This window comes from Stegodyphus dumicola, chromosome 4 (assembly GCF_044657685.1).
Source record: "Stegodyphus dumicola isolate Sdum_Otavi_A_Nest chromosome 4, ASM4465768v1".
Lineage (NCBI taxonomy): Eukaryota > Metazoa > Arthropoda > Arachnida > Araneae > Eresidae > Stegodyphus > Stegodyphus dumicola.
In genome coordinates this window covers 89,931,780-89,945,898 of record NC_140771.1, presented here as the reverse complement: position 1 = coordinate 89,945,898, position 14,119 = coordinate 89,931,780, and the positions used below count along the sequence as shown (strand labels likewise).

The following is a 14,119-nucleotide window of genomic DNA, read 5'->3' as shown; positions in this document are numbered from 1 at the left end:
CAGCAAAATGGATGGTGTGTGGTTTGTCAGACCCTAGGTTTCAAATTCTAAATGATGATGAACTTAGTAAAAGTGTGAGAGAATACAGTGTCGAGGAAGAAGATGAGCTCAATGTCAAAGTTGAAGTCATGGAAAGTCATGGGACCATCAACTACTGAAGCGAAAGTTTATTTCTAGTTTGCCGGCCTTGAAATTGCACTGAAGTGGATGGAGCATCATCCTGAGCAAGACCACATGCAACTTCTCATTGCCAAGCAGATGCACAACTTGGCTGTCCCAAAACAGATGAAGACAAACAGCTTACTTTGATTGAGATGTTCAGCAAGCAATGACTTTCAGCACTCGTAAGTACTGTTCCGTACACTATGTAACATGTACGTAAAAGTGTTGCCTTTTAATTAAATAAACTACGTTTTTCCCTTCCAGTTTCAACATACAGTAATTAATTAAAGTGTACCTTTCCTCGGAAAAAATCGAAATTATCCGAATTTTTGATTATCCGAATGGGGTTGGGTCCCAATTGATTAGGATAATTGGAGTTCTACTGTGCTATTAAAATATAAAATAAGGATTTAAATTATTAATAATTGTAGATATTGCTTTTAATCACTGCCTGTTATGAGGTGATTAAATATGAAAGATAAAAAGGCTACCTGTGAAGCAAGTGAAAGTTAAAGATCTTATGTTTTCTGCAGTGGCAATACTTGCTATCTGCATGAACAATAAATGCATAGTAGTGTAATGTAAGATAAAGTAACTCAATGTATTGTAATAGTCCAAAATTTTGGAAAGACTCCTCTAAAGACATTTCTAAAATAACACACCTTTGCCTAAAATAATGTCTTCATAATGATCTTAGAAGACTTTCAAAATATCTTTTATTTCATTTAGTATCCCAAATGCAATAACATAGCAGGAGTATGACTTCCCATCATATACTAGTTCATCATTTTCATTTGGACCAAAATAGACATTTTCAGACCACATCTAAAAGCAAAATACTTCTAATGGTCTCAGTTTGTGAACTCATGTACTGAAAAGACAGGATCTTTCATTATCTGCTAAAGTTCAGAATCTGTCTCCCACAGATTTTGAAACTACAGCACTTTCTAATTGATGCTAAATCACTCATTTAAAATATTATAAATATAAATTTTAAATTAAAGTTTTTATTATTACATGAATACAACTTTGATACTAATGAGAATGTACAAAAGCAGCAGCTAGAAAGTTTGAGAATGGCATATTAAAAAATGCTAGAAAATGCTAATTTATTTTACAGTTATAAAATAACAACATGCGTTTCACATTACAACTAATGTGCATTAAAAACAAAACAAAAAGAGAATTCTGATTTATAAAATTTTATGAAGAAAATTAAATATCTGAAGATCAATCATATCTAGGCAATAAATTACTAACATATTATTATGGCTAATTGCAACCAACCCTTATCTAACCTGCAAATCACTACTCTCAACCAAAGAACTGAATATAACAAGCACCGTGCAATGGCAGAGGTGAAAAAAAGATTAAAATATATCATTTCTAATTAGTGTCCAGCAACAATTAATGAACTAGACCAGCGGTTCTCAACCGGTCGTACGCAAAGAAACAAAGTATTTTTAACTATTACATTAAAAAATCTCGGAGAGAAAAAGAAAAACCGATAGAAGTTTCCTGTGATAAATAAGACCAGACATAAAGAAATTGATCTCTCTTAAAGAGGCCCAAATTTCACACTAAATTTCAGAATTAAAGTATTATAACTTAAATTTCGATAATTAAAATGGTAACCAATTTTTAATCTAATATTTTTTATGTGTGCACATTTAATACAAATAGCCAATAAGTTGTGAAAATGGCAATATATATATTTATATTTCTGTTGAGAAATTGAAAAATAATCATTGTAAAATGTGGTGGTGGTACTAAAGTTTTTCAGTTTAGATGGTACGCATTAGTCAAAAGGCTGAGAACCGCTGAACTAGACTGTTAGCTACAGAGGTGTATACCTAAAATGGGAAGTCCATCTCATACGAACTCTGGTGTGCCTTGCAATTGCAATATGTGCTATCCTAAAATTTACATCTGACTGCTTGATTAAATGCCATCTATTAAACAAAAACTGATTCCCTATAAAAAACAACCTTTAACATTATCAACAATTATCAAAAGAAAAGCCAAATTCCTTTACAAAGCCTTCATAAAAGCACTCTTTCCTATAGACAATGTATTATAATATTTCACGTGTCAAACCACTAATCCAGTATGCTCCCTTTTATCATTGCTTAGAAGATCCTTCCCTCACCCTTCTGTTCCAAATCTTGAAAAATACATATATACATTTATCTAGATTATTTTTTTATCATGTTTTATAAGTTAAATAACGAAAAGTAGAGAAATATTAATAAATACCAAACCTTGAATAAAAGTAATTTTTCATGTTTATAAATTAAAACTAATTACTTAATAGCTAAATAACAGGCTAACCCCATTCTTCCCTGAAATTAATAAATTCTTCATACCATGGTCTACTGTAGATGACACACCAGATTACTGCAACAGCTAGTACAGGTAAGTAATCAGCAGGGAGCATTTTCAAAACAAAATGAAGCGAGGCCTATCACACTTTAAAAGACTTTAAATAATGAACAGCAAGGTTTTAAATCACCTTCTTTTTTGTTCTAATAAATGCAATGCTATGCTTTCTGATAATCAAAACATGTGACAGGCATTAATTACCAAGGTTTCAAGGTATTTTTCATCTAAAAACCAGAGTTTTATCACTGGGATATTTTTTTGCCACAAAAACACTGGCAATATACTGTGGACTGTGATGAATGGCATTTTGGCAAATAAAGTTATTTTTTCTTATGACATACAAGTTACAATCTATGCAGACAAATATGATATAACTTTTAAATTGATCTAACACATGATTTAAATAAATGATTTAGTACAGAATCAAAGAAAATGATCATTTTATACTTCAGGTATAGCCACAGACTTATCTCTACTCTTACACATAATTTGCCCTCTTTATTCCAACAAAAGGGTAGATATTTTGATTGCCGGGTTCAAAATTAATAAACAACGGAAGAATTATCTGTTAATTTTGACAGCAATTTTCAAAATTAGATGTTTAAATTCCTAAAATCACTAAAAACAAATAATTTTTATTTTTATTATTATATTGTTGTTATAAAATTCTTCTAAAAATACTGATAGATAACTATGATTATTTTCATCCTGATAAATATTTATAACTATATAAAATTATGAAATATACATTAAAATTAAGTAACATTTCACATACATATATTATCATACATTAAAATAAATAAAGTATTTTAAAGAACTAATGTGTTAATGGAATATAATTTCACAGTACATTGCAAGAAATACCAAAGAACATATGACAGATGTTATGCTTACACTTTCCAGCACTGTTTACAAAACTGATGCAGGCAAGGAACTTGAATAAGCTCTTCCTCACTAGCAATATCCATTGCACATATATCGCACTGTCATGATTATGAGAAAAATTTCAATTAATACTTTTATTTGATAGAAAAGGAAATGAGTTTATTTTATGCTAGAAACTTAAATTTGATAAACCACTAATGAATATCTCATAAACAGCTATATGAAAACAGCAGTTATTCTAAACTTAAAAGTGATGAAATTAATGCTTATATAAGGGAAATAAATGCCTGCACTTCAGATTTTAACAAGTAGTAAAATATATAAATAACAGTAAAAAAAAAAAAAAAAAAAACCAGAAGTTAGTTTCCCCCCCCCCTTAAAGTTTACAAAGTATCTCTTCCTTAAAATGCATTATATGAAATGTAAATTTGCTCACCATTTGAAGAGAAAACCTGTTACAAAATTATATATAGAACTGAAAATATGCTAGAAAATATTGTTTTATGTTGACATTACAAATTATTTTATGAATATTAAAAGGGAACAGCCTTCTATTAGGTTGTTCCGGAAAATAATGAAGGTTTTTAACCTATATCTTAACTCAACTCAAAAACAATTTTATTAATCAAAATAAGCACCAGCTGAATAAATGCATTTTTGCCAACAAGATATAAGTTTATTTATGCCGGTAGAATAAAATTCTGGAGTTCTGGACGCGATAAAGTTGTCAGAGGCATTTTTGACCTCGTCTTAGTTTCTGAAGCATTTCTTCTGCAGAATGTTATCCAAACATTTGAAAAAGTGGTAATCGGTCAGTGAGAAGTCAGGCAAATATGGGGGAAGAGGGGAGTCTCGTATCCCAATTTGTTAAATTTTTGTAGGGTCAGCTGCACAACGTGTGGCCGAGCATTGTCATGGAGAAGAACTGGCCCCTTTCTGTTGACCAATGCCGGGCACATGCGTTGCATTTCGTTTATTTGCTGACAATACTTATCTGCCGTAATCATTTTGCCCAGATTTAGGAAGCTGTGGTGGATGAGACTGGCCGCAGACCAACAAACAGTCACCATGGTTTACTTTTGGTACAAATTTGGCTTTGGAAAGTGTTATGGTGTCTGACCGTGGTCCAACCACTGAGCCGAATTTCACCAGTTGTTATAGAGAATCCACTTTTCATCGCACATAACAATTTGATCAAGAAAAAGGTTGTTTTTGTTGCGGAGGAGAAGAGCAGACGACACTTTAAAACCGCGATTTTTTTAAATTTTCGTTTCAATTCATGGGTCACCCACTTATCGAGCTTCTTTGACTTTCCTATACAATTCAAGTGATCAGAAATCATTGTTTTGCTTACGCCAAGCTCCTCCGCGAGCTCTCGAACAGCTGTGCATGGGTCTGTTTCAACTGAAGTTTTCAAATTGTCGTCATCAACAACTGAAGAGCGTCCATGATGCTCTTGACCTTCCAAGTCAAATTCTCCATGACGAAACTTTTGATACCACCGTTGAACTGTAGATTCATTAACACTTTTCTCGCCCCATACTTTGTTGATATTTCGAGTCGTTTGTGCCATGCTGTGGTCTAGCTCGTACTCATAAAAGTAAATTTACCGAAAATACCGTTTTGACATCTAAACAAAAACACCTAGTACAGTCAAAAGTCTTTAATCTGGACGCCATAATCCGAATGATCTATAATCCAGGTCTCAAAGCTACAAACTTTCTGCACATGCACATATGCATTTACGCATGCATGTTTAATGTATAACGGACAGTATAAGCTAAGCTAAAATTATCTAATTATCTATTTCAGTTAATGTTGCAGATTGCGGTATTCCTTAATCTTCTAATTGGATCTGGCTTATTACTTTTTGCAGACTGTTAGAGCAATTTTATAAAAGTAAGCTTGAACTTTCGATTATGTCAAAAAGAATTTCTGACTCTGGAGCTGCCAAAGGATCTACAAAGCAAAAGCATGTTTCGATGTCCATCAAACAAAAAGTGGAATTGCTGCAAAAAATGGATAAAGGCATATCCTTTGTTTCTGTAACCATTCCGAAATCTGTTTATTAATTTCCCGCTGCTCTGCGGGGGGGGGGGGGAGGAAACGTCGCGGCGCGCAATGAATTGGAAGTTGATCTGTCAGCACTATCTCATCTTCAGGGCAGATGGTTTTATTTTATTCGGCTTATAATTACTCACTATGTAGTAATTCATCTCGATGTACTCCGTCTTTGATATGATTTATATCAAATTCCTCATCAGTATAAATATCACGAATACACATCAAATGGTTTTCTGGTTGCAATTTTCTAATTTTGACTATGCCTAATGCATGCTTAACGCATGCACGCATTGAAAGAAATGTTTAATAAAGTAAACAAATAAATATTAAGCTTTTTTTTTTTTTTTTTTTTTTTTTGTAAATTTTGATAACCTTTAGATCATAATTGCTCTTTATTTCATAAATTACGGTTTCATATTTTTAATTTTATAATTTTTGCATGCCATCTTACCAGATTTAAACTGATGATCTATAATCCAGAAAAACTGATAATCCAGAATCGCCGAAGTCCCAACGAGTCCGGATTAAAGACTTTTGACTGTAAATATTTTTTAAAATAATTTTGGAACAAAATGATTATTATACAAATATAGAGGGAAAGTAGAGCTTCAAAATTATATACAAACCAATATAATTCAAAATATTTTTATTGCTAAAAATGTACAGGAAAGATAAACAATTGCAAAAACCTGCATTATTTTCCGGACAACCTGATAATTACTGGCTACCTTCTAAAAGCCTATTGGGTTCATTGACATCATATTTAGGAGCATGAAGAATCTCTGAAGTCAAAAAACTGCAAAAATTTTGTCCATCTTTTTTGAAGATTTATTATCTATCCAATTTGAAGACAAGATTTAGAATTTACAGAAGTGGCAGTTTCACTGTGATTCACAGTACATAACAAATGATGCTAGATGTTAGCAGACAATCTACTGACTCTGAATTAGAAATTCAATATATTGTTCATTCACAGCTCATTAAATTTTCAGCAATTCTACCTTGCATTGCATTAACTTATTTTCTTAGCAATAATTTTTAATGCTCTTGACCAGTGGTTCTCAAACTTGGACTAATATTAAAAAACTTTAGTACCACCACTACGTTTTACAATGATAATTTTTCAATTTCTCAATAAAAATATTTAAAAAATGCCATTTGCACAACCTACTGACTATTTGTGTTAAATGTGGACACATAAAAAATATTAGATTAAAAATTGGTTACCATTTTAATTATCAAAATTTAAGTTATAATACTTTAATTCTAAAATTAAGTGCGAAATTTGGGTCTGTTTGATAGAGGTCCATTTCTTTATGTCTGGTCTTATTTCATTCAATTTTAACCATAAATTTGGATTCCATTTTAATTTTGTTCTGCACTTATTTTTCAAATATGACATCGAAGAAAATACTTCTACACATAAATAGGTTGTGCAAAAAGATTTTGAAATGTATTTAAATTCTTTTTTTCGGTTCAGCAAAAATTAACAAATGTGTTTTCAAAATCTTCAGTCAGACGATCACAGGAAATTTCTATCATTTTTTCCTTTTTTTCTTCACAAGATAAAATTTTAGGTACATTTAAACAAAATGGTTTTCTAATCCAATTTTATTTTTCAGAATTCTTGGGAAAATACATAGTGAAACTATTTGTCAATGAAAGACAATGATTTTTAATTTCGGATGCTAATTCTTTTTTGATTTTCAAATTATTTTGTTTAGAAAACTTTCTACAAGAGGTAAAAAGCTTAAAATATTATTATCGAAATCTTTGATTATTAGCTCAAGTTTCTTTATCATTGCATTTATCTTATCTCCAATGGTAAACAAATGAAAACTTTGTCCTTGTAATATAAAATTTAATTCATTTAACTTTCCAAAAATACCAGCTAAATATGCTAAATGTGCCAACCATAATTCACTAAATAAACATTTTTGCAATTCAAATTTGAATCCACAGAGAAAAATCTGAATTTCTAATCAAAGTTCAAGAAGACTGTTTAAAACTTTGCCTCTGAATAACCGCCTTACTTGAGAATGTAACAGAAGCATTTCATGTTCAATGCCCATCTCTTCACATATAATCATAAATATTCTTGAATTTAAAGCTCAGGTTTTAATAAAATTAACAATTTTCACAGCTTGATTTAAAATGGCTTTTGGGTTTTCAGTGATTATTTTGATTATTAAAGCTTCACTATGAATGGAGCAGTAAGTAAATTTAGTTTCAGGTGTGACTTTATTTGAGAAATAACACTATAATGTTTTCTTCTTAAAGCGCGAGTTATGTCACTGCAAACTGCAATGCACTTATTCCAAGGAATATCATTCTCAGACATAAAATTGTCAAATACTTTGAAAATTTAATTTGCAGTTGCTCTATCTTGAACAGATTAACAAAATAAATACTCTTCGGCAATTTGTTTATCTTCTTCAAAACGTATGTAAACTAATAATTGAACAAAGTTTGTTATATCAGTACTTTTAACCAATGTGCAATGTGAAATACTCACTATATTTTATTTTTTGAATCAGTGTCTCTTTTATAGAATTTGGTATTTAATGAATTCATCAATTTATTGTATCATTTGATAATGGAATATTATTAAGTTCATTAACTGCTTTTTCATTTAATAATGTTAAAACAATATCTTTAACTGCAGAAAATATAAGTTTTCTCCAATAATGTGAGCCTGCCTTGTCTTGGCCATTCTTATGCTTACTCGGTAACTAGCTTCCAAAACTTTTTTACTTGAAGTAACAAAATCTTTTATTGCTTGTTTACTATTTTTGAACTCCGATAACTTCCTCTTAAAATATTCGTCAGATTTATCCTTTGAATTGGAATGGTCAGATTCAAGATGTCTTTTAAAAAATGATGATTTCATACTTTGATTAGATAACAGTACACCACAAACAAGACATTGCGGTTGAGGGTCCATTTCATCTCCATTTCAAATAAACCCAAATTATAAATAACTTTTATTATATTTTCTGTAAAAAATATTTCTTTTGAACATTCTTAGTGCTAGTAGATTGTTCTAGATCCATCATCTGCGAACCATCACTTTTCTGCTTAGTCAATCCTAGCCATTTTTCCGTTTTGCAAAAAAATCTAGGTTTGTTTTACTATTTTTTCACAAATATTTAAATACAAAATATATTATGAGTTCTTCAAAAACAGACAACGACATTCACAAATCGCATACAAAAGTAAAGAATACAAAGCAACAAGATACAAAATACCTGCTGTTATAGACAGCAAATTGACACACAACAAAATTATTCTAATTGAAAATAAAGCAATATGAGCCCCCCGAGACAGTGGCCATATAAAGTGCAGATATCCTAATAAATGGATCAACTCTAAAAGAATTAATGAGAGACTATTAACTTTTTACGGAAACTTATTTGGTAGTTACGGAAAATCCCGTCGACCATTTTTGCCTATTAAAGAAAAGAGGCCAAACTACGCGATTTTTCATCAAAAATGCAAAAGTCTTCTTCAAACATGCTGGGTTTGATGCAATCTTAATTACATATGTTAGTTATTATTCTTGAGTAAAGACTCCTTTTTTTCCATCTATCACGCATTTTCGAAAAACAAAAAAATTGAAATTTGAGACCTGCCTACTACAGAAGAGCATGCTGTTGAATATTTTCAAAGTTATGGAATATTACCGGCCTCAAAGGAAAATCTCTTAATGGCCACAAAATGGTGCCTTAGTTAAAAACTGAGAAGCAATAATAAAGAAAAAATAATGGAAATTTTTAATGGAAAATTAAATATAAATAAATAATACAATAAATTTGAAATAAAAATAAGATCAGAATGTTTTTTCTTGTATTTAGTAATTTTTTTTTTTTTTTTTTGCTTGTTGTTTGGCGCTATTGGCGTCGTCTCTTGTGATTGACCAGATTTTCCTTAAGTACCACATATTTTTATTTACTATTAAAATACAACATCAATTTCTATTACTCCTTTTTAAAACATCATTTATGACAAATTTTGTTATGTCTACATGGGTAAAAGAATATTTGTGAAAACAAAAATGAATTATTTAGCTAAAGTCAAGGAGAGGCTATTGACCTTGAACAAAGCTCGAATCGCATAAATTTACGACAGAGCGAAAAAATTAAACAAGATGTTGGTTTTTTTTAAAATTTTATTTAACAGTTAAAAATACTTTCTTTCTTTGTGTACCAGCTATTTTTCTCTTCTGTATAATTAGTAGTACACATATTACCGGCTGAGAATCGCTGATCTGGACTTTTAAATCTCCCGACTTACATACCATATTTTCTATCAGTTACAGAAGCATTTAATCAAACTATATAAATTAATAACAAACCTAATAAATACACAAAAAGTATACAGTTTATGATATACTAAATGAGGCAAATGGACAACCAATTGTTGCTAATTTAAATGCTTTTACTTCGAGAAGAGTTAAAATTACCTGAAAGTGGTATTTTTATTCAATTAAATTTATTTATTAAATTTTGTACCAGATAAAGTTCTAAAATTTTCAACACACATCATAATTTTTTTTTAAACACGAATATATAGTGGTGTCAAAAATAAAAGCGGAAGAGAAACATGCTCAGTGAAACATAAAATTAATAACACAACAAATTAGTAACTTCCTTCAACAACAACCTTCAGTCTGGCATAGATTTAAGTCACGATTGCAATCGATTTCAAGGGCAAACAGATTCAGGTCCCCTCTTCAACAGGAGGAAAGACATTTGCAAGACTGGAAAGCAGTGAGCATAACAGTCATATTATATACTACTCTAAAGTGATACCAGAAGGCAAAACCTATCAGCAAAAATATTAACGAAATTAAAAAATCATGTTAACCCTTTGACGCACGGTAGTCGCACCTTGAAACCACCAATTTTCAAATTTTTTTCTCCTCTTTCTTTCGAAATTTTTGAGTGAAAATCATTTGATTACTGATCTTTTACCTCTAAATAACACAAAATGACTGCAGAAACATACATGTTTTAGGTATTAGTACTTCAAATTGAATGCCTTTTAAAATTCATTTTCAATGAGATAAAATAACTTCCTTTTATTAATATAAACAACTTTAAATTTCAAAAGTTATTCATCGTGCATCATGATTTCTATCATAAACAATAAAAAATAGCAATAATTAAACTGCATATATAAAAAAACCTTCTATATGTATGGCATTTGCTTTGTGGTTTCAGGGCACGACCACTGCACCTCTAGAGCATTGTGTCACAATGCTCTAGAGGCTCGGTGTTCGAGCCTTGAAACCACTGCTCTTTACAATGGCGTTTGCTTGTTTCTCAAATAGGAATGTTTATTTTTACCTGGGTATAGATAAGGGGTTTTGAAACCACAGAGTTATTTTATTACTAAACAATACATGCAGATGCCCAGTAAAAAAGGTCTTTCTTTTTCAGAGACTTTTCTCTGACCTCAACACACTTGCTCCTCAAGCTAGTGTTGTGATCTTCAAGCTAGTATTGTGATTTTATAAATTATTTCCTGTGGTTTAAATTTAATGTAAATATACTTTGCTGTAATTAAAAATAGAAATCGTGTAAGTTTTATTTAAATAAAAAATATTTTGTGAATATTTTGGGACGAAATACGAATAAAATAAGTATCATTGGGAAACGAATGATCCGTATCAAAGCCAAAAAGACCAAGCTCCCCATGAAAAAGCCACAAATTTCATGTACCAGATGAAAAGAAACTAAATAACGCTGGAAAAATACCAGTGTAATTTAGATCCAATCAGTGTACATTTTGTAGCACAAGGAAGAAACCTCATAGAAGAAGATACATGTGGCGAAACGTACAATGTGGGCATGCATGTACCAAAAAGACAAAACATGCTTTGAACAGTGTCACAAAAAATATTTTTTCTTTGAAATTAAAAAAAACAGCGAGTCTTTTTTTAATTCTCATTTTACTGAGTTTTTTAATCCATGTAGCCAAACGTCATTATATAGGTACTTTCACTGGTATAGAAAAATTACATAAATGCTTATTTTTTTAATTTTTTCTGATGATTTACTTTGTAAAATAATGTAAAAAATATATATATTATGCAATTCCTACATGCATTATTTTTTAAATTCGTCATTTATTGGAAACACGCACGGAGAAAGACAAGTTTTTGTTTTCCTACTTACCTCGGTAAGTTTCAAAGTCCTAGACGAGCGGTGATTTCACAGTACGACCACCACTCACAGAACAATGGGCAAGAGTATATTTTTTTAATTCATACATTATTTGTCTCTAGGATCATAATATTCAATTTCTAGTTTTTAGTTAGAAAAATTATAAAAATAATATTGTGCGCATCAAAGGGTTAAAAATGCTATTAACCTTTTGAATTATATGTTAAGAAGAACTGGACTGGACTAGACTTAAAATTAGTAACTAAACAAGATAAATCTTTGTGAATGTAAAAAAGTTTTAAAAAAAATCAATTCAGCAGTTGATAAAGCTTTTCGATTGATTTTTGCAGACCTTAGTCAAAATTATGATTAAATTTCCAACAACAATTACTTATCAAAGACTTGCTAATTTCGTCTTTTTGGACATAAAATTCGTGTTCCTTGATACAAAACTTCAACGCCCTTTTAGTTTGGTCAATGTATCTCAAACCACTGACATAATATACTATAAATTCCCCAAGAATTAAAGTTAGATATGGAATTTTTAAGAGTTGATCCATGGATTTTATTGAGATGATAGGCAGATCGATTGATAGGTGAGATAATGACATGAAAATTGAACTTCCTGAAGGATCCGTACAGAAGAATAAAATTGGATGCATAACAAAATTATTAATAGTATTTCTAACAGTGCAATGTCTGGTATGCTGAAAATTGTTTACAGGCTTTATCAATGCCCATGGGAGAAAATCCTCGGTCAATGGCAACTGATCTCTAATTGAGTTTACTAGAAAGCAGACATTCTGAGAAACAAATTTTGACAGCACAAAATACATAGTAGTAAAAAGAAGCAATTTTTTGCTTAGCCAGATGACATGACTTAGCAAAATGTTGTGTTACTAAATTTATGTTACACTTGATGTGTTTCTCTTCTACTTTCATTTTTGCTATCAACCAGCATTTTCAAAAAAGTTCTTTCAGTTTCTTTAATTAGCCCACTTGTGATATTTTGATTTTTGCTTCTCTTTAACATGTGGTTGCTGGATTGTCTTCTTTTTGGATTTTTGGTAAGTTTTTGTTTATAATTTTTCTTCACCCCCCATACTCTCTTCGTTCATTTTGTCATATTTTACCATTTTGGACTTCCCTAAATGTACGTAGGTAAGTTGAAAAATAAGTTTCCCCTGTCGACTGTGGTCAGAGTTGTGTATGAAAGTCAAAAAATAGAATGAGACATTAAAGATATGACATACCTTTATTTTTCCACATAGGTACCAAGTACATTGAGACATTTGTCATATCGTTTGATAAGCTTCAAAAAGCCCTCCAGGAAAAAATCAGGGCTTTGCATATGGAAACATCCGTCATCACCTGTCCGAAAGAAGTTCAACACAACTCCTTCTGCAGGTAAAGTGCTCCTCACAGTTTTCTGGGACGCCCAAGGAGTTTTGTTGCTGGACTTTTTTGAGGTTGGAACCATCAACAACGGGTGTCACGCGCTACTGTGACACCCTGTCGAAATTGAAAGAGGTGATTCGGAAAAAGCGGCCTGGCCTTCTCACATCTGGCATTCTGCTGTTGGATGACAATGCCAGACCACATTCAGCGACGGCAACGCAAAACCATATTGCAACTCTTGGTTGGGAGCGCCTACACCATCCGCCATACAGTCCTGATCTCGCACCAAGCGACTTCCATCTGTTTCCGGCTTTGAAGAAAAATCTTGGGGGAAGGCGCTTTGGAAGCAATACTGAAGTGAAACAAGCTGTTCAACGCTTCTTCCATATGCAAAGTCCTGATTTTTTCCTGGAGGGCTTTTTGAAGCTTATCAAGTGATATGACAAATGTCTCAATGTACTTGGTAAAAAATAAAGGTATGTCATATATTTAATGTCTCATTCTATTTTTTGACTTTCATACACAACTCTGACCACAGTCAACATGGGAAACTTATTTTTCAACTTACCTTCATATTTACTTCTGTGTATTTATTCTTTTTTTATTTGTTCTCCAGTTTTTTGTGTTTGCTCTCCTTCTACATATGTCAACAGACATGAGCCAGTTTTTTTAATTAAGCTGTAAGCATATGAAATAGCATAGCGGAATGTCTTCTTTGATAGTAAACAGAACATTTTTTTAAGACTGAATGGCCGAATTTGTAATAGATAAAATTTGGGATAAATCTTTTTGATTACTATCAAAAAGCACGAAAGTGTCATCTACATAGTGAATCCAGAGATGAAAAGAAATTTCCTAAAATAATTTGGCCTCAAAACATGTAAATGCAAGTACAGAACTGAGGGAATTACCCATAGCTAATCCCTCAATTTGACAGTAATATTCATTTTGGAAAATAAAATATGTTTAACTCAAATTCTATTAAGAGAAATTAACTCTTCAATTTCAGTATGTGTGAAATGAAATTTTCGAAGTGTAGATTCAAGACAATTTAGTGCTCC

At 31.2% G+C, this 14,119-nt stretch overlaps 1 protein-coding gene across 8 annotated transcripts in view; it reads right to left on the bottom strand.

Moving 5' to 3' along the window:
• Window positions 1-14,119, bottom strand: part of LOC118203782 (ankyrin repeat and IBR domain-containing protein 1-like) — a 253,441-nt gene that overhangs the window by 143,958 nt on the left and 95,364 nt on the right. For all 8 annotated transcript variants that reach the window (XR_015040715.1, XR_015040716.1, XM_085815207.1 and 5 more), the window contains one exon: window positions 3,439-3,527. Coding sequence is in view for 6 of the 8 variants with exons in the window: in XM_085815207.1 (XP_085671333.1) it covers window positions 3,439-3,527 (89 nt within the window). In the remaining 2 variants the exon portion in view is untranslated. The remainder of the gene's footprint in view (window positions 1-3,438; window positions 3,528-14,119) is intronic.